Source organism: Kryptolebias marmoratus, linkage group LG15 (assembly GCF_001649575.2).
Source record: "Kryptolebias marmoratus isolate JLee-2015 linkage group LG15, ASM164957v2, whole genome shotgun sequence".
NCBI lineage: Eukaryota > Metazoa > Chordata > Actinopteri > Cyprinodontiformes > Rivulidae > Kryptolebias > Kryptolebias marmoratus.
In genome coordinates, this window is record NC_051444.1 from 26,972,772 (window position 1) to 26,997,188 (window position 24,417).

At 36.7% G+C, this 24,417-nt stretch overlaps 1 protein-coding gene across 1 annotated transcript in view; it reads right to left on the reverse strand.

The window, feature by feature from the left end:
* Positions 1 to 24,417, reverse strand: part of LOC108242109 (protein kinase C-binding protein NELL1) — a 328,852-nt gene that overhangs the window by 178,294 nt on the left and 126,141 nt on the right. Inside the window, exons 8-12 of the mRNA XM_037979812.1 lie at positions 21,153 to 21,287; positions 16,832 to 16,934; positions 14,608 to 14,681; positions 11,203 to 11,302; positions 7,096 to 7,224 (exon numbers count right to left, since the gene is read on the reverse strand). Of these exons, the coding sequence (XP_037835740.1) occupies positions 7,096 to 7,224; positions 11,203 to 11,302; positions 14,608 to 14,681; positions 16,832 to 16,934; positions 21,153 to 21,287 (541 nt within the window). The remainder of the gene's footprint in view (positions 1 to 7,095; positions 7,225 to 11,202; positions 11,303 to 14,607; positions 14,682 to 16,831; positions 16,935 to 21,152; positions 21,288 to 24,417) is intronic.

Here is a 24,417-nt window from a genome sequence, read left to right on the forward strand (position 1 = left end):
TTATTTGAAGTAATATTTCTGCAATCATTCTTGATATTATCAAAGATAAATGGTCGAAAAAGGTCTGTGAAGTAATTCTTAAAAAATGTAAAACTAAAGAAGTGGTGCTAGCATATGAAACCCTTTAATTACAGCCACAACCTGAGCTTGAACTTGCAGCCTGGAGATTGCTTAACTGCAGAACCATCCGCTGAACTACTGCAGCCACACAGTATAGGAAGCTGCAGAACTAGATAAACAAGATCCACCTGTGGGATAGTTACAGACACAGAAAAGGGGCCTACCATAATGACGAAAAAGCCCTATTGTTTATCTCCCCTTTGTCTGTAACATTCTGTGTTCTGTTCATGTCCGATCTGTCTGCTCCAAGCTGCTAACTGATAATCCATTCATCCAACCATCCATTTTCTTTACCCGCTTCTCCATTTCGGGTTGCGGGGAGCTGGTGCCTGTCTCCAGCAGTCACTGTGCGAGAGGCGGAGGACACCTGACTGATATCTTGTAATTTTAGTCTCATAAATTGATTTTTAAACAGAAAATCTCCACTGCTGGATAGAGCAGGTTTTGCTGCAACTATTCCTGCATTAAATAAGATCACACAAGGTGTAACGTTTGTAGTGCTCGTATCACTGAGCTAAAACCAGCAGAATGTGTCCACAGGGCGGGATATTTTACACCTCAATGAGACTTTGTGGGAGCTGCCCTGCAGTCCCGATCGCTGTCGACAGACATTATGTTAAATCTACCGACGAACGCGGTCAGTGACCTGTATCATTCTATAACTCAAAAACGGAGAAAAAAAAATCATGAAAAAACATTTGAAATTGACAAAGTAGTTGAAAAACACAGAACAAAACAATATGCGGCAAGCGAAGTAATTAAATAATTTGCATTGTTTATAAGGAGGAGCAACTTTGTGGGGGATTTTTTTCTTTTTTAGGTAAGGCACCTAATGGTTTCATGGAGACAGAAGTGTCTGCATGAATGCCTGTGTCATTGAAATCCAAAAATTACAGCTTGTGACTTGGCATGGAAACTACAGTGGATTTAATGGGCATTTACCATATAAATGTGTAACTTTCCCCAATTCGCATTGGAAAATCTTTAATGTTTTCAAGGGATTGTTCACTTGTAAAAAAAAAAAAAAAAAAAAAGCCTTGAAATAATGTATCTTTATACGCAAAACAAAGGTGATGACTCCTGACTTTTAGAGTGACTCAAAAAGGTTTCCAACAGCAGGAGAACTCCCCCCAACAACCCTTTGAGATGATCTCAGTCACAATAAAGTTCATCTCTGCATAAGTAAAAATCATTGACTCAAGCATTTTACTAATTGCTTAGATTTTTATCCTAATGCATTAACATTTCCAAGGACATACAGCAGCTTTAATTTGAAACATGAGAGAATAGGGAAGTGCAGAAAATCAGTCTTTGAGAGGCTGTAAGACATCACCCTGCAGAGTGGCAAATTATCCAAAAAAAAGGTCTACATCAAGTTGAAAACATAGGCAGAGAGAGAAAGATCTTCACAAGCTGCGTGTGATTTGATTCAACACAAGACCCACGGTGGGATTTCAGCCACTACATGGAAGCATCCTCTGGGGGTACAGAAGACCATTTGGGAGGAGACTAGCACCAACTTAGGAATTAGGGAATCATGCTTGTTTGTTTTTTGCTGATGCAACAGCCTTCACAAGAGCAGGTCTGTCACTGTCTTAATTTAGTGCGTCATTGCTGAGCAGATTCTACCAAATGTGTGACAACAATACAAGGGATTTTTCTTTAGGCTACGATTAACAAGCTGACAGCAAAACAACAGCAACATGTCTCTGCAGAGACATTAGAGAGGATACAGTAGATCTGCTGGGACTCTAAGAATAATACTGACAGCATAAACAGGATAATAAGCATTAATGAACACAAAACATGAGCTGTTTGGGTGTTTTATAATTGATGACAATTAGTGCTTTAAAACCGGTGTCCTCACAGGAATCTCAAGTTGATAAACTTAATTACAAGGTGTTTGTTTTGTAAATTTTAACAGTTTAACATACAGATCTGAGAGCAGCATAATTCAAAGAATGCTGAGCTGCTATTGAAGGCCTAGAATTCCTTGAAGGAATCAATGTTTGTGGGTTTGTTTCACATTCATTTATTCCTTAATAAGGGTTTTAATAAAATCCAATGCTTTATAAGATATTTTGCTAAAAGACACACAGGACCGATGCCGGCTGTTAATTCTAACATTTTAGGCAAAAGATATTGCCCAATGTGAGGTGCTTAAAGTATGAGTTTTGAATTAGTCCCAGCTATTACCACAAATCTGAGCTAAATATATGTAACATTGTCATAGTTATAGTCATTTGTTTTTGTATTTTCTAATGTCAGTTGGCTGTGGGGACCATCTTGAATTGGACTGATTCCAAAATTCAATCATTTGTAAATCTTTATCCAGTGATTACCTTCTGAAAGTTTAATTAAAGTCCATCCAGTGTTTCATGTGACATTTTGCTAGCATAACATACAAAAGGACACATGTTCACATACACATACACACACACAAAGAAACATGCTATTATTGTCTGCCTTCAGTGGCAGGAGATAACGTATGACAGAAACTCTTACCAGTTTCAAAACTATGTGTTACTTTGCAGCTGTAATGCCATCTGCACTGTTTAAAACAGAATTATTTGATCACATACTCAATATACAATCATTTTGGGACAACTTTTGGACTAGAATTTACTAAAAAAATTATAAAAAAGTAAAAGCAAATAGTTTTCTTATATGAAGTAGGTCAAACTATAATTGAAAAATATTCACTGTAGAGTCTTAAAGCATTTGTTATAGTTCTCACAAAAGAATTGTTTGCTACATTTAACAAATAAAAAAGATATCCACGTTTGACGATGCTAAAGCTGCATCTGACTTCCATCCCAATACCCTTCTTTTAAATATTTGCCTTTTGTTTTATTTCAGTTGCTATTTCTTCAGTGCTTGATAGGATTTATAAATTATAAGCTTATTGGTCAGGGTAAGGCAATTAAAAACTATTTGATTATGGTCAAGAAAACATCAACATAATGGTTTGCATAAAAACAAAAAATGGACATAAAACATTGTAATAATGCACTGCAACAATTTTTAATGGATACCCAAACAAACCACAAACAGATTTGTCACTAAAATTTACTTTGAAAAATGTGCTCATTGGCACACAAAATCCATAAAATACAGTATGTCCATCTGCATAAACAGACATTTTTGGTTTATTAAGTATATCATATTTTCCCATGAGGGCGGGCTGGTCCATACCAAGGCTTATGAAGTAAATCCCTCCATATGGAAGCCACTTGTGTTCTCATTCAGCATTCAGATGTATGGCAGATTTGCTGGTAACTATGCCAACAGTACCATGACAGCTTCCAGCTTCACTAGAGAACTTTCATGTGAAGAAAGACAGTCTGTATTTGTTTTTGGTGGTCAAATACTCTGATTGTCCTTCATCACTTTGCAGAAGAAAATTGAGCACACAACCTCTTCTCTCTTCTTTGGTTTGTATTATATTCTATGTTTTGTCAAGATAGTTTGGTTATGTATTGTTTTCAGTGTGGCCTTTCTACCGAAAAGCTCATAGGCAATTTTAAAGTCCATAAAATTCAATAATTTGTTTGGCAGAACTTAGGTGAAATTCTAAGTAATTTAGTTCAGTTATGGGATTCTTTAGGTAATGAACGTTGCAATGACTACTGTTTGATTTATTTTGTTTGTTGTGCCTTTGTTGCTCAGCGTTTGATGTTGATATCAACAAAAATTACCAAAGATTAGCTAAATGTAACAAAAGTCAGGATGGTATAAAACTTAAACTGTGCCTATTACACTTGTGCGCTTACAAGACCAGTGCCTTGCAGGATTACAAAGAGTTTCCCAAGCAACTGAGGAGAGTAGAAGCTTTAAATCTAGTCCCTATTTCACCAATCTGGAAAGATGTCGGCTCATATGCAGCAATGCATTTGTAATGGAATAAGTAAACATACTCGTCCTTGACAAGCAGGCCAGGGAGAAACAGATTATAATTACTATGTGCCTGTGTTGGTATTTATATTTCTCTACATATTCTGCATATGTGGGTACATTTCTGCTTTTTTCAGAGATTAGGCAGATGGCTTTGAATATTAACAAAGTAACTTTTTTTTCTTTTTTCCCCCTTCTGGATGGAAGAATTAAGCCTGCATCATATTTGTATCAACAGACTGACCCAGGCATTTACCGGTATAAAATTATAAATAACCTTTACTGACATAGTTGTTTTGCATGATCTCAACAGCTCTGAAGTGTAGTGTGTTTTTATCCCCCGCCACTGAAGACAAATGTCCACCCATCCATGTTCTTTACCCGCTTCTCCATTCTGGGGCACGGGGAGCTGGCGCCTGTCTCCAGCAGTTACTGTTCAAGAGATAGGGGACACCCTGGATGGGTGGCAAGTCCATCACAGGGTCACATAGAGACAAACAACCATTCACACCTAGGGATAATTTTAAGACTTACTAATTAACCTAAAATGCATGTTTTTGGTCTGTGGGAGGAAACCAGAGTACCTGGAGTAAACCCACGTGTGCACAGGGAGAACATGCAAACTCCACTCAGAAGGGCCGCAGGCCAGGATGTGATTCCTCAACCTTCTTGCTGGGAGGCAACAGATCTAGCCACTACGCCAATGTGCTATAGAGACCGATGTATGCAAATTCCAGACATAAAAGGCGTATGTAGCTAAGATTTTAACCAAAGACCTAATTGTTACCTGCCACTGAAGGTGAAAGGGTGATAATGTCTTTGTTGAATTTTGTTTTGTTTTGTTCTGGGTTTTTTCGTCTGCTGTACTAGGAACATATATCATGAAACACTAGACAAAATTTAATGAAACTCTCAGAAAGTAATTATTGGATGTGCATCTACAACTGATAACCTTCTGGAGTCAACCTAGTTCAAGATATCACCACAGCTAATGAGCCTTAACCACCACATAAATGGCCATTAGTCAGTCAAATTTAGAGATATTGAGCTAAAATTTGATGTAGTGATAGCTGAGAGTCATCCTCAACAGATACTTTACCACTAACAGATCATGTGAGACCTAGCAATATTGCATTGGACTGCAAATAACATCATTTACGAGATTTGATCAGAATGGCCTTAACTCTGTCCTGATCTTAGTTTAACACTAATATAAGATGAATTCCTTCAAGAAAATCTTAGGCCTTTAATTAGTGTGAGCTCACGAAGCTAACCACCACATCACTGTGTCCCTTGCATCATTAAAATGCATTCCTAACATTCACATAAAAACAAAGAGAGAAATCAGTTACAATGCCATAAGGTGACTAAGAGTAACACACACACACACACAGAACTGGATCTCTTTAAATTATTGTCAAACATCCTTTTGATTACAAATAATTAGTACCATCAGATTCACAATTAAACTTTTATGAGAAAGTATTTCATACATTTAATTATAGTTAGAGTACAGCTGTATTATTGTTTATAAAATACAATAGCAATAGTTACTTTGCCTGAAAAAAAAAAACAATAAAAATATTAGGATATCAAGAAAACCTTATCAACCTGCTGGGCCTTTTGCTCCATGTGTAAGACATTGCATTTTTTAGCCATTTGTAAGTTGGATGAGAGATGGAGAGAGAGATAGAGAGAAACTATGTCAAATATCACCATCTTGAACAGCAATATCCTACAAATCCAGTTACAATAGAAGTTTTGCTGGCTTTAGGGCACAAACCCCAAACATAAATAATGCTGCTGCAACTAATGCAGCCATGGCTCTATGATTTACAATGTTGATCTAACAATCACAGTGTCCAAGCCCTCAATCATTTGGGATAGGACAGATGTGGGATGGAAGGGAGCTATGCGAAAACCTCTGATATGGTTCAAACAGATACTGACAGGCTGGATGGCTACACCAAGCTCTCAGAATGCCTAGTGGAGTGAGACTTCTATGGCTATGATCCAAAGACAACTGCACCAAATACTGAGCAAATCCTTCAATCCGCAGAATGATGCTCCCAAGCTTCTTAATCAAATAAAGCCATTGGCTTCATCACAAGTAATCTGGGCCTCCAGCCCCCATAGAGTGGGGCTTTTACTCAGCTAACAATCCACACACACAGGATAACCATTGATCACTGACTTTTCACAGAAGAATCTGAGAAAATTAGCAAAATGCACTCCTAAATCCAGACGTTATGTTTTCCAGAAAAAGTCAGGCATACAAAGTTTGTAGTATTAGCCACAAGTATGGCCTCCTTTCCGCTGAACAAGGTCAATGACTCAAATGTAGCAAAGCAAAATTTGATTTACTCAAGAGATTTGGAATTGAGACAAAGTTTATATCTTAAGAAAAAACAACAACAAAAAAAAAAAAAACGAAACAAGGTGACCCCTGAATACAAAACACAGGTCTGAAAAGTTTACGTGCAGCTCTCTCAGTCTGCTGAAAGGCATCTGAAGGCAGTTCATTCAGACTAAAAGCCAGCTTGCAAAAACATGTTAATGGGGAATCCAGCTGAGCATGAAAACTAAGCATTACCATTATTTAATTGACTGACTGGTAAATAGAAAACCAAAGTAAATTTCAAATCTATCATTTAGAAAAATACTGGGTGTTGCTAGTCACACAATATGTATTATTAGGATGTTAAGCCAACAAAAACTTCTTGAACAAAATGTTCCAAGGGCTAATATTTATAAACACTTAATTCAGTTTAAATTTCCATGAGAAAAAAGCACTTTGGTTCATGTTTCACACACTTTACTCAAAATGTGCAATTTCTTTTGCTCAGGTCCAGGTTCACAATATCTTAAAGCCATCCCTGTTCTCTGTGCAGCCAGTCATCATCATGTCATCCTCACAAATCTCACAGCCCTCATAAAATGCCTCCTAAACTGAACAATGAATTAATCGCTTCCGCCCACTGCTACCCATACAGCTTTTTTTTTACGTCCTGAGCTAATATATATTATGAGTCAGCCACATGAGCCCCTGCACAACCTGAGCTGAGTAAAATAAAGCCGTACCTTCACAGTAAGTGGAATCCCCATAGATGGAAGCATAGCCGCTCCTGCATTCACACTCTGCTTTAGTATTCCTGTTTTTACACTCAGAGTTTTCTCCACAAATGAGTCCCTCTGCGCAGAAGTCATAACCTGAAAGAGAAAAAAACAAAGGGAGCCGTGAAATTTGTTCACTCAAGGCAGTGAAAAGTTGTGTGAAGATGCAGAAACACACGCATGCATCACTTTGCAAAGAAATAAAAGGACAAAAACAGCCCTTATTGTGTCATTTATTATGAATGACAGGGAGTCTCATGTATACGTTTATCTAAAATTGGCCCTATTATAAAAGAGCTGCCTTTTGTGTTAGCATGCAAACACACAAATACAAACACACAAATACATTACTTAGGTAGGAAGATGTAGCGATGAATTAAATATCTGTCTGAATTAAAGAGTCACCGGGGTGTTGCTAATTTGCTCATGACAACTTTTTTTTTATACTTTTAAGTCACTCGCTGTATCAAAATAGAAACACAGTAAGATTGTAGGAAGTTTGCAGAAACAACATATCACTGATTAAAAAAAGAAAAAAAATAATAATGAAATAACAGTACAAGAGTTTATATTGTATGTGTCAGACTATGTACAAATTTGACTTCCTGTAAGTGAATATGATCCATCATGTTTACAGCCAAAAGGTAATGGTTAGAAGGATTTTAATTCTGAATATCCTCACTCCTGTACCACCTACACCAATCTGCCAAAATGACTAACTCTGATAATTTTGTTACCATAAAAAAACAAACAAAAAAAACATATCCTTGTTTTGATCCTGCTTTGACACTTTCCACCTCCCTGACACATTCCATTATTAAAACGGGCCCAAATGTAGAACCAAGGAGGCAGAAGGAGGATGAGAATAGCAAAATAAAATGTACTTTTATTTAAAGAAAACCAACATAAAACATGGAAGAAAAAAGTTTAAAACATGGAAGCAGGTGAGACTGAAACAGACAACACAAATGGTGATGGCAAGGTTTCGGGAATAGACAAAGATCCTGAAAAGACAAGGGATCCAAAGCAACAAAACCCACTATCTCTAAGCATTTTTTATAAATAATCAACACCAAGACCCCCTTCCTAGAAGTAGCAGTAGCACCCCCATCGGTAGCAGCCTCCTCTCAGTGGAAACTGACTTCTGTTTGTGCTTCAAAAATGTCAGAAAAATGAGCTGTAACAATGTCATAGTACAGATTTATGCTGCTTATATGCATAGCCAAGAATGCAGTTTTACAAGCTGTGCATGCAAAAATAGGCCAAGATTTTCAAACACCACCTGCTCAACATGTGGCTGCACAGCTAGTTGGTCACTACGTCGCAAACACTCACAGTTCACTGAGACTTTAGCTGAAAATTCATATTTTCTTGAAATGTTCCTGCAATTCTGAGAATTTTCTTTTTTTTATTCAAAAAAAAATTACTTTCCCAGCAGTCACAGCTCAGTGAGCTATCACCCTTAGAATGGGCTTAAGTGAATGCAATTTGCAGTTCAAGGTATTCATGTGGACTCTAGACTCCCAGGATACCGATTTGATAGGATCTGAAGGCATCTGTGGGTGGCAAGCCCTTTCCTCAGGGAAACAATCCCCTCACCCAGAGAGCCCAAATGCTAACTTCCTAAAATCTCACAATGAGAGGACACTCTAAGATGTTCTTTGTCACTTTCGTTTTGGTCAGAGCTTTTGTGGCAACAAAAAAAAGCACCTCAATGCATGGAGGGTGGTCATAATTTGACAATCAGTGTGTACCACTGGTGTATTTCTCAGATCCAAATCTCAGCATACAGAGAGCCTGCACATAGACAAAGATGTGATGCAACAGATAGATGGGCTGAGAATTAGTCTGACGAATAAGGATGGTTACAGACAGACAGCGAGATGATTATGTCCTGCTCTGTAGCTGTAGCTCATCATGTCCTGTAATGAGTGACAGACAGGCTGCACATGAAAGCTCTGAGAGACAGGGTGCCTGAGGTGCCATTATTGAAGAAAAGAGCTTTTTCTGCATTATCCCCCTCCCCAAGCCGTTGAAAACAGCATCCCACAAAGAGGAGCGTAAATGTTAAAGGACTGATTATGCAAGTGTGTGCTCGCATATAAGTAGGTCTAATACAGTAAATCTGTATATTTCATAGAAGGATTTGGGTTTGCATTACTCATACCCCCCTCCTCCCATCCCCACCCCTACCTCCAGCTACAAATTGTTGTTTTCTATTATAATAAAATAATGAGGTACAAATGCTGTGACAAATATGGAATTACCAATTTGGCAGAGCCTGCATGTGACTATGATGGTTTACCAGCAAGGTACAAACAAATTTCAGAGAAGTAATAAAGCACTAAGACAAAAAAAAAAAAAAAAAAACAGAAATGAGATCTGAACATGATTTGAAAATAATGACCAGTTCTGTGGATATGAACAAAAGAAAAGGGGATAAAAGAGAAAAAAAAGTGTAGTCTAATCTTTAATTGCACCTTCTTACTGTACAAACTCTCTACATACCTACACTTTTCCCTCCTCCCTGTCATCATTTTCTTTAATCCTCAAATGGGTCCTTTTTTCCTGTTTCATTCTGTTTTCTCTACACATTTACTTAATATTGCCTACTGCCGAAGGCAACAACGTTTTTACCCATGTTTGTAGCTGCGTGAGTGTTTGTCTGTAGTTTTAGCAAAACATCCCATCAGCCAATGAACAGATTTTGTTGAAACCTTTAGAAAGCATTTATTAGAAATACATTTACAACTCTTCAACTTTTAAAGTCTCACCCAATTCAAGATGGCCATCACAGCTGTTCAGCCGTAGCCAACACAAAATGTCTATTGAGCTAAAATTTGGTGTGGTAGTAACTGAGAGTCACCCCCAACTCATGTTCTGAGCACTAACCGATCACGTAAGAACTGCTTTTAACTTTGCCATTAATTATTAGTTAACTCTACATGTCTGAATATCTCCTGAGCTATTGGACAGATTTTAGTGAAACTTTCAAAATGTAACCATTGGATGTGCTTCTGTAACTCATTGCCTTTAGGAATCAACACAGTTCAAGATGGCTGCCACAGCTAACTGACATTAGCCAACACAAAAAGGAGTAGCTCAATCAGTTTTGCAGACATTAAGATACAACCTGGTGTGGTAGTAGTTAAGATTTATCCTCAAAACATACTTCAAGTTCTAACAGATCATGTGGGATATTTCAATACTGCATGACTTTATAAGATTTGATGAAAAAAGGCTATAACTCTGTCTCTTCTCATCTTTAGATGATCTTTGTTTAAATCTCTGAAAAATGAAAAGTGGCTTGCAATATACGTTCCTTCCAGGAATGCTAGGCCTTTAATTTGAATCCTAAATTGACTTCCTCTTTTTTTCCCTTACATTTTCTCACAAGATGTTTATTTTTTACTTTCTTTCATTACATGTGTTTCAGATGCTTTACCTTCAATTCCTCCCATCTTACTTTTTTCTCTTCATTTTTTTTCCCCTTGCTTTTCATCAAGCAGACGTAGAAGTCAATAACATCCCTCTCACATAAAATAAGCCTTTTGCACGTTTTTTTAATTTATTTTTTATTTTTTTACATACTTTTTATCTTTTTCTCTGAATATGGGGAGTCGGAGGCATGCTGCCTATTTTTACCTAAACGGGAGTGCAATTTTCTTCTAGCAGAACCTGCCTTGGGATTTTTTTCATAATGGCTCTGTAACCGCCAGCCTCATACAATTTGTTTATTCAATGTATTTACTGAATGACTAGTGGCTATTTACCCAGTAGTATTTCCCTGCCAAAGCAGCAGGGTTCAGGCAAATTGGCATAGCAGGTGCTCTATAGAAGACAAACCAATCTGCCCTGATAGGTATCTCAGCCCAAAAAAAAACAAAAACAAAACGCATTCATGAAAGGGGAAATAAAGAAAATTATAGTTGAGGTCTGGCATGATCAGCACTAAGAAGAGTATGCTGTGTTTACTGCACATGTTGTAGGGGTAACAGGTACCCACAGATGCAAAGGAAGGGTGATTTGATTGTCAGAAAAAAAGAAAAAATTGCAAGAAAAATAAAAACGTACCTCTGCAAACGTTGCAGCATCTGCCCTCCGGTAAGATCTGTTCGCCGAGGCTACAGTTTATCTCTGGACACGTTTCTGTGACTTTCACCATCAGGCCGTTCTAGAAGGACAAGATACAGGTAGGAAATTACAATTATGATGCTCAGGTCATGAGCATGAAGGTCTATACAGCATAAAAATACTGGAAAAATACAATTATATATCCTGATTGGTTACGAGATTTGCACCTACAGCCCATTTCAGCTGTCTTCGAAAACATTTTATTCTCACCTATAAAAAAACATGGCTATAAAATTAAGAGGATAAAACTTCAATATTTATTTAATTTGAATAATTGTTTTGTTTTCTTAAAAATTGTCTAATCTGAAGAGTATAGCTTTAGCATATCAGCAGATGATGGTACTAAAAACACGATAAACCCTGCAGTAAAAAGGATTTATTCCAGTGTAACAGAAGTGAGTACAAAAACTTGGCAGAATAGGGTTGACATGCGAATAGAGAAACAGGGATGTTAAACTTAGAATTAGAAAAAAGGGTATGGACATGGATAACACTTAAAGCTCATGCAAAAGAAGAACACAAAGGTACATCAAACTTGTGAATATATCTGTTTCTTAATTTTCCTTGGGGTTTTCAAACAAAATGCAAACCTACAGCAACAGCCTGGTAGTTATATCTCTTGAGGTCTCAAGTATTGACCCAAATCCATAAGAAATCTTTGCCCTTCACAAATTCCCTCAGTGTGTTCTTTTTTAAATAAACATCTTTGTGTCATTGGTAAGTACACTGCTTTTGTGAGACTTAGCTGACATGACACTAGCTATGACACTCCTGTGACTTTTTTTTTCAGAAATAATTATGTTGATTAAAACAATATGTCCTTATTTTGCAACAACTAAAATATTGTGTTTTATTTGATATATAAGATACACCGTTTTTAAGTCTTTGCTGACACATAATTATGCCATTAACAAAGAATAAATGGCATCTGCCAGTAAGACATATCAAACACGATAATAAAAATCCAAGCTTAACAAACATTTTCAGCTCTAAAGCGGGTGTCAAACATTTAATGTTTGCTTTTGTTTTATTTGTCTAATAATGAAAAGTTTAGCCTCGTACTCCAAGACATTTTGTACAAACTGGAAATAATATCCAGCAACAAAGGTGTGTTGCTGATGCAGACCACAAAAGGGTTTTTGAAGATGTATATGTTTGTGAAAAGTTGTTCAGCACAACTAACATCTAAGATGCAAGCTGGCATTCAGATGTTTCAATTATGCTGCAATAAATAAAAATGTTGATCAAAATTAAAATTCGACAGGGCTGTTTTGACATGTTTTTTTTTTCTGTTAGCTATTCATGCCTCCTTTACAATAAAAAAACATGTGTATATAATAAAATGTTGCCTGACTTACTTTTACAAATTTATTTTGAGTAAAAGAAATGTAGCATAAAAGTACAGTAGGGCCAATACACACACTATGTCATGATCTGTGTGTTTCAGAGTTTATTTTTCCGTTTTGACTTTACTTTTTAATGTTTATTTTCTGTGATGTTTATTTTTTGTACTTTTTGTGTTCTGTTTGTTTCTAGTGCCTAACTGTGTCTCCAGTCATTACTCCGTACTTTTCCTTAGTCAGCTTCTGCTCCTCAGTCCTGCCCCGCCCACTTACACCTGTTCCCTGTTATCATTGAGCCATTTTTCTCATGTCATCTCATCAGCCCATGACTGTTTAATCTCACTAACTTCTCTCATCTGAAGTATTCCATTAAGGTTCTATACCCTGTTTGGGTTTCCTCCGTGGCTTTTGTGCTTTGTCCTTATTTTTGCTGCCATGTCAGCCTTTTTGTTTTGCTTTATACTATTATTAAATCATCTTTTCTCGAGTCTTAGTTAAAGTCTGCATTCCTGGGTCCAAGCTTAACTTCCAATTGTGACACACTAGACACATATATTAAAGTAAACAAATTAAAGACATCTCAGACTCCTTTTATTGACTTGCTATGTGTTGACAATCAACAGATTTGGTAGAAATACATACTTAACCGGTACTAATCTGGTACTTACAGGGTACTTGCTGGATACATACATGGTTTTAACCAGGTACTTACATGCAAAGTATCAGCTACGTGGCAGGTAGGTACCCTGTGTGTATTAGCGAAGTACTAAGTAAATATGAGGTTCATAAGTACAAGCCTATATTATGTATTGCTATCCTACATAATTAATAGACAGTTGCCAAAGCTTTGATCATTTCAAAAAGAGATCTCATTATTTAGATATAAGTTATACTGAGTAGAAATAAATTAGACATTTATTTCAGCTACCCAGCAAGTATAAACTAAAATCAGAGTAGCTTAGAATTTAGTTATTGAGCTAAAAATGTGTCTGAAATAAATCAAGTATTGTGCTATAGATTTATAGTCGTTGTTCTGGAAGATTCAAAACACTCATACCGGCCAGTGCTATAATTCTGAATTATTAAGGGAATTGATTCACATTGTCCAAAAACTACTGAACAGACCTCCATGTTACCCTGTTCTCTTTTTCACCCTTTTGCCTTCCCCCTTTATTTTTTTTTTTGCACATCAAAGATTGCCTTTATTACAGCAGAGAATGCCTTCATTATTACTTTTCCAGCTCTACACCTACCTCCTGCTGTGAGTAAAAGAGCAGTCACAAGGCACACTTCCAAATTTGACACGTCACACACAATCAGGATCAGGCTCTCAGACACACATCTTAGAATTTATGGCCTGTTATGTCCTTAACCAGCTGCATCTTCAAAGACAAAAAAAATGTGTCTTCAAAAAAAAAACAAATCTAAAAATAATTCTTTGCAAACTGGTCATTAGGCATCATTTACACCCAGAAGTTAAGATGGCGGTAACTGTTTGAAACTAAGTCTTCTAACAGTATAATGAAATCCAAGGCACTCAGAGGACTAATAAAGAGTCCAGGAATCCCCTATGTGCTTCTTTGTCAGCAATTGCATTTATAGAAAGGCAATTTCCTACTTAAAATATTATCTTTGAAGATAAACGGCTTCTCAGTGAGGAAAGCTCACCTCCATTCTGTGCCATGCTGGAATAATGACCACCATTATAATCCATGCAATGATGAAGTTCCAATTCAGATCAGACCTTTGTTTTGCTGTGTTCATAAGTTATTCTAATTACCTGGCTATCTCCCCATTAGAGCAGGGAAAAAAGGCAGATTGAACAGATTGCAGGAGGCTGGGAAAACTAATAAGGCCTGCTGGCTAATTGAATTTCACACCGAGCAGTCCACCCCATACAATCATTGCGCATTGTCACTGAGAAGATGTGCCTGGTGATATGATTGTTTAATAGATGATAAATGCCAGAAAAAGAATTACACAATATGAGAAAAAGTGATACCTTGCATTCCCTGCAGCTCCAGGATAGAAAGCGTTGGCCTTCAGAAAATGTCTGTCCCGTGTAGGTACATTTAGCTGTGGACAAGAAAATACAATATATAAGTTTCTATATTACTTTGTTTTTATAGTAACTTTGAGAACATAACCTCAGGTACTGTCAACAGCTTTGAGAAATGCTTTTGAGATTGCCTGAGGAAAAAAAAAAAGTTCCTAGTGTGAAGTTTTGCATAGTTAATTTGCCTCCAGACAAAGCTGTTCTTGGCTAATGTGCATAAGCGGAGGGGAAATGTAACAGCACATTAAGAATACAACAGACAAAGGCCTTTATGCATTTCCCTCTGGTGATAAATCTGAAATAGTAAGCGAAACACATGGTATGAAGTCCTGCTTTCCTCCTCTCCAGGGTGCTGGACCGCAGCTCGCTCAGTCACAGCTCAGGAGTGCTGCTCCCTTGTTCATCTATGCCAGAGCTTCCATGTTCACAGGGGAATGGAAGGAGGAATGAGCACAGGGAGACAGAGGAGGCCTGAAATTATTCCGATGCTTTATACTTTAGGGATTTTGAGCATTGCAGCGTGGTGTAGAAAGAGAGGCTCAGTTGTCTGTGTGGCTGTGAGAAGATACTGGACCCCATGTGTGCCCACAACTTCAAATAAGGCTTCCATTTCAGTGTGCATTAGGACAGCTGTGACCTTTGCTCCTGCAGATGGTTTAGTCTTGTTTCATTGTTCTCGCAGAATATCACTCAGAAACAACAACCCTGTCTGCATCTACAGACAGTCTGATTAAAGGTACAGTTTCAAAAGATTGAAAATATTAAGGTCATCATGCTTTTAGGGCCGAGAAACAAAACTGTCTTTGTATTGGCCAACGACAAAAGCAAAATGGTGATAATGATTTTGCATGTGTATGTGTGCATTATATCTCATGAAACAGTGGACGGATTTTAATGAACCTCTCAGAAAATAATCATTGGATGGAGAGATACAACTAAATAACTTGTGAAGTCAACCCAGTTCAAAATGGCCACCACAGTTAACTGACTTCAGAAAAAAACAAAATGGTTATAATTCAGTAAATTTTACAGATAATTAGCTGAAATTTGATAACTGGGCATCACCCCCAACACTTACTCTGAGCACTGCGTATTGTGCAACACCCTTGCTTAAAATTTTGGCCTTACCTGTTAGAGCCATCCTGTCTTTCTGTTAGCAAAAAAGTCTTGTGAACTACCGGACATATTTTAGTGACACTTTCAGAAAGTATAATTGAAATAATTCAATTTCAATCCAATAACATTTAGAATCAACCCAATTTAAGATGTCTACGGAAGCTAATCAGCCATAGTCAAAACAACAAATGGCTTTAATTTAATCAGTTTCACAGATATTGAGCTACTTTTGGTGTGGCAGTAGCTGTGAGTCATCCTCAGCACATACTCTGAGCACTAACACATCTTGTGAGATCTCACAATGTAACATAGGATCACACATCATTTACAAGATTTGACTGAAATGGCTTCAACTTCATCCGTTCTCATTATTAAGCTAATTCTAATTTAAAACTCTGGCATGAAAGGCAGTCAAATGAGTGGATGAACTTCTCGAGTTTTACAAGGCACAATTCCAAAGAAGCTCTTGAGAAGTTACTGTGTGTAAGAGTTATTAATAAGCAAGCCAGAGTTGTGCTAAAGTCTGATGTGTTGCTAAATCTGACAAACAACTGCATGTAAATCAATTAAAGCCCTTTTATAAACATTCATATCATTGACTTGGTACATCTTAACAGTAATGTTGTAGCCTTTAAACTTGTTTTTTTTTTATTTTTTTTTTACTTGAACTAGACATTTAGTTCAGCTGTCCAGCCAGTCTTAACACAGAGCTGGACAGAGGTAAACAAATTCAAAACAATCTGTTCATACAAGTGCACTGTCAGTATGTGGTGAGTTAGTGCGGAATCCTAATATTTATTGCTAACGAAGAGCAGATAAGCATTATTTAAACTATTATTTTCAAAGATAGCATTAAGTAAAGTGTTGATGTACTGAAACTGTAAAGGCCAGAGTGATTGACCAGCACGCAGGTAATTCAAACTTTGACCTGAGTGTGAAAAGTATTTTTAGCATAGTAGCTGAGAAAATGTTCAGGGTTCTTGTAGTAAAAATAAAAGAAGAACAAAAAATCATTTCGCTTCTGGCATGCTACATTTGGACAGCTGATACTCACGTCTGCATGTTTTGCAACAAGTCCCATCAACATGTACAGGCAGCATGTCTTCAGAGCAATTTGCTGGTGGACAGAAGATCCTGCGACACTCCACCACACCGTTCTGTAGCAAAATATGTTTTTTTCAATGAAGCAAACATAATCAAGCCTCCAAAGGTCACTGTGAGAAAAAGGCTTTTTGCCTAACGTGATCTACTTTTGAAAACGTGTTTTTCTACCTCTCTGTCTCAGGTTTACATTATGTAGTTAAAGCATTTATGAAAAAAAACAAAAAACATTTTACCCAAACTACTGTGCATTGTATCTCTAAAATGGTTCTCACTTTACATTCAAATACTTGCTCCAACTAAAACAATGAGATAGTGTGTCAAAACAGACATAACATATTCAGGTGCAAGAAATCCATGTTCAGCACATGAACTCACTAAATCCTGGAAGAGGATCAACACATATTCTTTCTTTAATTTTTTGAAAGTGATGTAATGTATAAATTTCTATCTCTAAAGCCTTGGAAATACCAGCACCCCTAATCATCATTCTCCCTCCTCTGTGCTTAGCCATTAGATCCTGTTTTGTAGTTCTGATAGGGTAAAGTATATCCTATCCCAGAAGTTTAAAACTTTATGTTTATACTCATCTTTGGTATATTTTACTCGTTTTCATAATTTTCTATTAATGTTTTCTTTAAAAAGAATTACAAATTGTGTCAAAGAATAAAATACACATTTTTTTGTTTTGTTTTTTGCTATTTTAACTTTAATGTAATCTTCCTACATTTACCATGTTGTTCACATGTGATCACATTAATATTTTAAAATCATCTGAAAACATATGATTTCCACATGCGAAGTGTAGTGGATCTTCTGAAATGATAAGGTGGACCCAAGAATTGAAACAAATCTTTTGTGGTGATTTATTACAAAATTACTATAGCAAAGGACACAGGTTCATAAAGAGTCAAAAAGTCTGATAAAGCTGTGACAACAATATCAAAAAGACAGGAGATATTTTTTGCATTCTGAAACCTGTGTTTCAAATGCAGTTAAACCCATGAGCCCATAGATGGGCTCATGGACAAAACATGTCACTCACTGTCCTTGATGGTGACATGGCTTGATCTAATTGGAACATGCTATCAACCTGCCTATGAATAGGAATATATCCAAATCCATGTCTGTGAATGTCCTTCTGATAACATAATGAGAAATCAGGACCTACAAATGCAAAACATTCTTTAGATTCAGCAATACAATACAATTTTTATCCACTGAAGTTTTTTTCTGTAAGTATATTTGGCACAAAAACTTACAAACCTGCTTAGACACATCTAAAGCTCTGCTCTTTAGAGCTAGGCTGCCATTTTAGCTAGACTGCCTCTGCTGCCCTGATCAGTGGTACTATGGCTGCTTCTATACCTCCTGATTGCTGCTGCTGTGTTTCACTGATTTATGGGGGGTCACCCCTCTTCCTTTTTCTTCACTGTGAAGTCACTAATGTTGATTTTATTTATTTATTTATTTTTCTTGTGACAGTTGTTCTCTGGGTGAAGTGATTGACACAGCCCACGGGTTCCAAACAGCTTGAGGTGTTGTGATTTTATTTTAGTTAGCTTGATTTCTCTATATTAGATGTCTTTATTTATCTTTATTTTTGCCTTTTACCAATAAATATCCTACATCCAGTTCTTAAGTATGCTGTGCACTCTGTGTCAGATTCTTGTTGGTACATTGATGTTTGGCAAACTTTGGTTTTATTTTCCCATTCATATGCATAGTTTAGTTTTGTTTTCGGATTTCCTGTTTTAGCTTTGGGTTCTACTTTTCTGCAGTAAATTATTTAGCGTTTAGCTTCTCCTCTGACTCACAGCAGTAATACTGTTAGTTCTGCTGTTCACACAACGTTTCATTAACTTGTCCTTGCAATTGGAATTCGCATATCAACAATGTTTTGTTCCAGTGATTACAGCTCCTAATCTGTGTGATCACAGGTTTGCTCGGCTTTGTTTGCTTTGAGGCAAGTATTTGTGCATTGTAGTTTAACTAATTCAAACCTTTTTGAGTGTGTATTAAAAAGAATATTGGTAGATATGATTCAGTTATTGAGAGGTAGTGCCATTTAGAGTAATTTTTAAAAAATACTGTATTGTGACTGGATAATTTCACATGTTGTATTACTTTAATTGTAATCAGAGCTTCTATCCTACAATTCAGACTTATTTTGAATGGCTAATCCTCCTGCAGTATGAACATTTTAACAAATGTAAAAACTAAGCTTATCGTATCTAGAAAAAAAAGAAAACTAATTAGTCACTAAGACACCGGTCCTGGGTAGCCTGTTGATATCAGGTAGTTATTCATGCCCTGAAGAACTGCCTTCATTTGTGAGGCTGATATCTCTCTCTGCGAGTGCCTCTTCATTTCATGAGTCATCGAAAATGATTCCCCCGGGATGTCGCGGTTATCAGTTAATGGTATGTCGGTGGGAGGAAACCAGACTGACTAAACTCTTCCCTGTGCTTGATGTGCAATGATGCAGCAAGTCAAATTCCACAGGGCTCCGAATGGCCTGATTCAACACATTTCAAGTCTTGGCCCTATGTGTGAATTCATACAGACAGGCAGGCAAGGGAGCTTATTAGAGGACACCTATTAAGGGGGGTGGGCTGGCGATAGAAGGAGAAAAAAAAAATGCCGCGGTTGATTGTGAGGAAGGTCGAAGGCAAATTGTAAGCATTGACAAAATTAGGGGTTGTGTTGACTATCCATTACAGCAAACATATCTACCATCAGATGCTGCCACAGCATTAGATGTCATCAGTGTGTGCTATTGAAACTACTCTAGAGTTTATTTAGTCATCAGTTTCCTAATTTGCCTCTCTGGTGTACTCATTTTCTGCCACATATAGGCTACACTTTATTATAAAATCCTAAAGAGAGAAAAATGAGTTTTTGGTTGGAGCCAAAACCATCTTGTACAGATTGTAATATTGCTGGGACACTTTAGTGCACATATGGGCCTGTTAGCTATCTCCATCTAACCTGCAAAAGTCAATGAAAAATCAAACATATATTATTCAAATCTAAAATTCCTATCTATTAGTTTTAATGGCTTTAGAGGTGCTTTTATTTTGATGGCCAATGGCCATTTACTTCAGCCTCTGGGCATGCTGCAGCATCAGGAGACTGCAATAGTCAAGGTTGTGAAGGACCATCATGTCAGCCAGCACAAAATAATAAAAAAAAATTAAAAATGATATAGAATGTAGAGTTTTTTACAAGATATGGACGAAGAGTTTTAAGAGTTAATTCACTGAGGTCAGTGGCAAAGCTGTGAGCTTAAATTGTAGAGCACAGAAGGTTGTTTTAAAGATTTGTTAATTAAATCAGAACCATCAGACTAAACACACAGAAAAATACAGAGCTGACCAAGAACAACAGAAGCTTCACTGCCCAAACTGTAAAAACAAAACCATTTTAACAAGATTTGAACATCCAGGAAAGCAGCAGCCAAGACTAGCTTTGTGATATCACACAAAATATCTAAAAACAGTAAGCTTTTCTCTGATAGAGAGTTCATCAAAGAGTGTTTGGAAGACTCTGCTGGAATAATGTGGCCAGAAAAACAAAGAGAGAAAAAACTTTCTACACATGAAGGCCGACAAACTGAGATACAGATCCTCTCACTGACAATCACCTGAAGTTGTCTTTCACATCTTCCTCTCATATGCAACACTACTTCAATGTGCAGGTTCAAACCCAAGAAAAACGTCTTTCACTGGAGAAGAAGAAATTCAAAAATAACTATTTTATGTTGTTAATTTGATGATCATTGTTCAACTGATTTGTGAAGTGCTGCTAAAAACAAGGTAGGTAAATCAGGTTTAAACTAGTTGCAATTTTGACTCTTAGGAGCTAATAGCAATTTTATTTTTTTCTCACAGAATTGATTTTAAACTATAAGTCTTGCCTTCTGCATCAGTTTTAGTTCTGTATATGGTTTATTAAGTTTCTATAATATGACCTACAACATTCTTAAATCACAATTATCCAGAGTCTTTATAGTCCATCTTATTTCATGCCTACTGTCCCTATGAGAGCATAAATGTTCAAAACTAAGAGATTTTAGATAACAACCCTAATTTATAGAGATTAGAACTGTAGTGGTTGTGGTTGTTGCTGTCTGATTGTTGAAATAACTTTTTTTGACAGATTTATATAACACATTTAAGGGTTAATAATGGATCTACAATTTATTTGCCGGCTGCAAATGACCAAAAGTTAAAGCGTATTCCTTTGCTTGTGAGTACACTGTTTCTACCCACCTTACATGCACAGTTCCTGCAGTTTTCTGGCTCCACCCACAGTTCTTTGTCCCGGTACACAAGGCCATTGACGCTGCAGGTCCTCTCGCAGTGACAGCCCTCCAGCTGGGTCAGCCTAGACTCAGCGTAGTTTAACTGTACACAGAATCACAAAAGCCTTTCAAAAGTGCGCACCAAAAGTTTGCTCATCACCCAGACCCCCAACCTCCTGTTCTTTGGCATAACAGAGAGCTGCTCCACCAAGAGCTGCCTCTTTAAAGGGCACATAGAATAATCGGTGATCATCATTCAGCTCCAGCTCCTCACCTCAGGCTATGATCTACTGAGATATGACAGATGGGACTGACAGCTCCAATTCTGCCTCACCCCTCCTCTGTTCCTGCGCCCTCATCAGCCCTTCCTCTCCAACTTATTTCATGCTCAACACTCTGCAGTCTCTCAGCATCCGTAACTGACATATGTGTGGCAAAGCAGTGTTGCAGGGAAGGGCGCAGCAGGTGGGCTGCACCAACCACGGTCGGCTCAGTTTAAACAGTTTTCTTGTAGAAACTATACCCTTGTACACTATCCTCAATTAATTTAGCTAAAGAAGTGTTTATGAAACACTGTTAGTCCCTGTGTTATGCTACTGTCAGTAGAGTTTAATTGGGGACTAAAGATGTTGCGTTTTACTGAAATTTGATTTTTTTTTTCCAACAGAAAAAGTAAAGTGAGGCATATGTATTTAAAAAAAAGTAGAAATAATCTTTTGCAGATATATTTATTTAAAACTTCAAGTTCATGAGTAAAATTCAATTCAATTATCTTGTTATTCCAACACCAACTTCTAGTTTTTATGTTTTGATAGCTGCCACACAGTGTGAAGGTTTTATGTCTGTTCATGGCCTTGAAATGGAACTGATGAATTTGTCATCATGTAATATAAAGATATTATTAAAAGTCACTTCTGCCATTTCTATATTTAGTGATAAAAATCTGTTACATTAAGTTTCAATTTGTTTCACATTTTTACATCCATCCATTTTCTTTATCTGCTTTTAATTTCTGGCTTGCAGGGAGCTGGTGCCAATCTTCAGCAGTCACTGTGAGAGTGAGACACGGTGAGACACCCAGGTCACAGGTCCATCACAAGGACACATAAAGACAAACAAGACAAACAACCATTCACAACCTCACTCACACCTAGGGACAACTTGAAAATTGAAAGGGAAATAATGATGTTCATAAGGCTGAAAAAAGTTTTAAAATCATCACTTAAGTCTCTAGACTTCACCAGTATACTGTCAGAGCGATTGTAGACAAATAAAGGACATTCAAATGTTCCCCACAGCTGATGCTTAAATTCGTCCTTTGCTATTATATTGCATGTAGAGAGTTAAAAAATACAGATTTGAACATTGGAAAAGTGTACATTGAAAAAGAACACATACAAAAAGAAGTCCTTCTCAATGAAAAACATACATTTTGTTAGATTTTTTTTTCTATCAGAGTGAATCAGTGCACACAGTGTTTTACTGTGGTGGATTTTTACAAGTTAAAATTTCCAGATTTTGCTTTGACACTGAGCACTGAAGTAACTAATGATTGCATTATATTGTTTCCCATTTTGCTTCTGTTACATAATTAGGCTCATCGAGATATAACTACAAAAATGTCACTCAAATGGCTTTGGACTGTGAAAATGTCAAAATAATATAGTTCAGATATCTGAATGTATTATCGTTTGACAAAAATAAATTTAAACCTGCTGGTGTTCAATTTCTTGTTCAGCTGACAGCCACAATAAGTCTAATTACACAATTTGTTCCTCCAAAAAATGGCTGAGAAGAATGAAGTTATTATTTTTGAACAACCAAATCAAAGTGCTGACTTTAATCCTAGTGAAATGTTGTTAAAGGACTTGAAATGAAACAGTTCATCTAAAAAGATCTCATCATACAGAAATATGTATCCATTCATATTCTAATTATAAATATTGTCTAATTGAAAGGAAGGACGGTTTATAAATTTGACTAGTGTGGTTAAATTCGGACACAGCAGGTCTACTCAAGAAACTCGAAGCCGATCTACAGCTATGTCTTCACTTCTTCTTTTCCTCAGAGACTCAGTGTCTGAAGCGAAGGAGCCACTGTGGTATAATCGAGGCTTCTAAGAAAAAAATGAAAAACACAGTTTTTTTTACTTTGTTAAAGAAGTCCCAGCTGGAGTGCTATGTGAGTTATGAATGTTAGAGATGTGTCCTGTCAGACCCCTAAACAAAATGTTTGAAACACAGTTTCAAAGGCTTGAAGTCTGCCTTGAGGCACCACAAAGGAATACCTTTCCTACAACCTGAGCATCAAATGACACCATGATTTGGCACAAAGGAGTCAGAAGATAATAGCCATGTAACTCCTATTGTTGATACACAAAGTTAAGGGACATGTGAAAGAATAAAATATGCAAGAGAAAATGCTAATATAGATGCATATGTCTTTATTTGTAATTCTGCTTGTCTGTGGGAAATACAAACAATACATTTTTTAATCAAATTCTTAAGACAACAACGCCATAAAGCATTTAATGAAATTTTAATAGACAAGATTATTAAAGACAGTTATTCAGTAATTTTATAGATATATCCCATTGAAACAAACTCTGGTTTGGTCTTAAAATGAAAACTCATAGGTCAGAGTATGTAGTTAGAGTGTATGAATTCTTCTTTTTCTCAAGCTCACAATCCATCTTAAACCCTCTACAGAGAAAAAAAATTGTATATAGTGACCCAAAAAAATAAAATAAACTTGCCATGGATGAATAAGCTGACACTTAAATAAGCAAGATGCTTGACAGAGTTACTGTAATAGCTTTCCACGGAGCAGTAAAATGTGGTAATAGTTCTTTGCCTGTGTTAACTTTTTTTTGTGGAAAGCCTATCAACATCTGAACAGCATCATAAAAATTTAGTCCAACTGTAATAAATAACACATTTATGAACCCATGACTGACCTAAAGCTGCTTTTACACCTGCCATTAGAAATTAATGAAAACAAATGTGTACTTACAGGGCCCTAGTTATTGCATTATTATTATCCCCTCAATCCAAAAACAGTATTTTTTAATCTTTATAAACTGACAGAAGAAATTCAACATATTACTGGCAGTCTTTCTTTTTATTAGCCTATGTTTTTAAGCCTATGCTCTTATTTCTATTAGCTTTTAAATGCACATTCAAAGCATAAATAACTCACAAAAGGGAAAATGAAACATGTTTAAAAATAGTTCA